Source organism: Bufo gargarizans, chromosome 8 (assembly GCF_014858855.1).
Source record: "Bufo gargarizans isolate SCDJY-AF-19 chromosome 8, ASM1485885v1, whole genome shotgun sequence".
Taxonomy (NCBI): Eukaryota; Metazoa; Chordata; class Amphibia; order Anura; family Bufonidae; genus Bufo; species Bufo gargarizans.
Window position 1 is genome coordinate 68,468,195 of NC_058087.1, and position 1,462 is coordinate 68,469,656.

Sequence of the window (1,462 nt, forward strand, 5' to 3'; positions counted from 1 at the left end):
GCCTAAAATAATTAGAATACAATAATTTTAAAAAACTGCCCCTGAAGGTGTCCACAGCCTTTAAAACTAGAAGAATGAAGCAATCTGTTGAATTGTGTTGTATGCATTTTATGACCATTTATAATTATGTGTAAAAGATGAACATTTGTGTTATCCATTGTGACGAGTGGATGGCAGTGTTGGTTTGCTTGCCATAGGCAACACCATTTATTTTTCTTTGTGCTATTTTTAATAAATGTCCCTCTATTTTTAGCAATGTCGTTTCTTTGTGGGTAGTATATTTTTAGAGTAAACCAGAACACATGGTCTAATGCCATTATTATGGAGCTGTCTACAAGACGGTGCTGATAGTATCAAAGTCTTTGGTTATCTGAGTGCTGGGCAATGACTTAAGGTACTCCAGGTGTCTTCTCGCATCTTCTTGGTTGTGTCTCACATAATAAACCACATAGGTTATCACCATAGTAAACCAGCCAAACATAGTTATGAACATGGCCACATCTGTGGTCCTGTGGTGGATATTGCAAAAATTAACACCCGAGTCTAGAACCTGGATTAAAGGTTTACCCACGTATTCCTCCTGTACTGAAGTCTGGCAGGCAATGTCATTAACTGTGTCTGGGTCCAAGTTCAGTTCCCTTAGCATCTCCTGAAGAGAGCAGTCACAACGTAAAGGATTATTAGACAGGCGGATCTTGCCTTTTAAATTGGCCAGTGCTTCTTTGGGGATACTTTGAATCTGATTTCCAGACAAATCCAGCAGCCTTAACCCATCTGTAACTCCTTTGAAAGCAGACAGTTCAATTTTCTCAATGGAGTTTCTTGAAAGATCCAGCTCTTGGAGATAAGTCAAGTCCTTAAATGCATTATTGGGTACTGACTGAATCTTGTTTGCATCAAGCTTTAAGGAAACTGTGTCCATGGGAAGGTCAATCGGTATTTCCTCGAGGTTTCTTGAACTACATTGGACCACCATGGAACCACTGTTGTCAGAGCACTGGCAGCTTTTTGGGCAAGATACAATGAACTGGAACTGGAAAAAGAGCAGCAGAAGTCCTCTGTTGAAAATAAAGTCTGTACACCTAGGTGTCTGCTCTGCTGGGTGCATCTTACAAAGGTAGACATACAGTGGATAGAATTCTACTTCTAAACTCTTCATCTGAGAACACAGTTATGTCAAATTTGAATAGTAACGTGCAGTTAGCTCAGTAGGAATTCTTCTGTCGGTAGCCATGATCATTGCTTGTTTCTGCAACAGCCTGTAAAATAAAAAGAAAGAAATATCATCTAGGACTGTGATTTTATGTCCCATTTCATCAGTTTCAGTGTTGGACAGATCATTGTACAAGCCTATACAAATGTATGTGTCTCTGTCCGCCACTGCAATAAACTTGAAATTCAAAGCTCAATTTAATAGCAATGGACTGTTTATCCAAAGAACATCTTTAGTCACAGAAAGACA

The 1,462-nt window shown here is 39.2% G+C and overlaps 1 protein-coding gene across 1 annotated transcript; it reads right to left on the reverse strand.

Annotated features, from left to right (window-relative positions):
• Positions 1 to 273: 273 nt before the first annotated feature.
• Positions 274 to 1,145, reverse strand: LRRC3 (leucine rich repeat containing 3). Its single transcript, XM_044305058.1, has one exon. The coding sequence runs from the start codon at positions 1,106 to 1,108 to the stop codon at positions 332 to 334; it is 777 nt and encodes a 258-aa protein (XP_044160993.1). The 5' UTR covers positions 1,109 to 1,145; the 3' UTR covers positions 274 to 331.
• Between the last annotated feature and the right edge of the window lie 317 nt (positions 1,146 to 1,462).

Coding starts and splice junctions, on each gene's coding strand:
- LRRC3 (XM_044305058.1), bottom strand. CDS start 1,108: ATGCACCCAGCAGAGCAGACACCTAGGTGTACAGACTTTATTTTCAAC.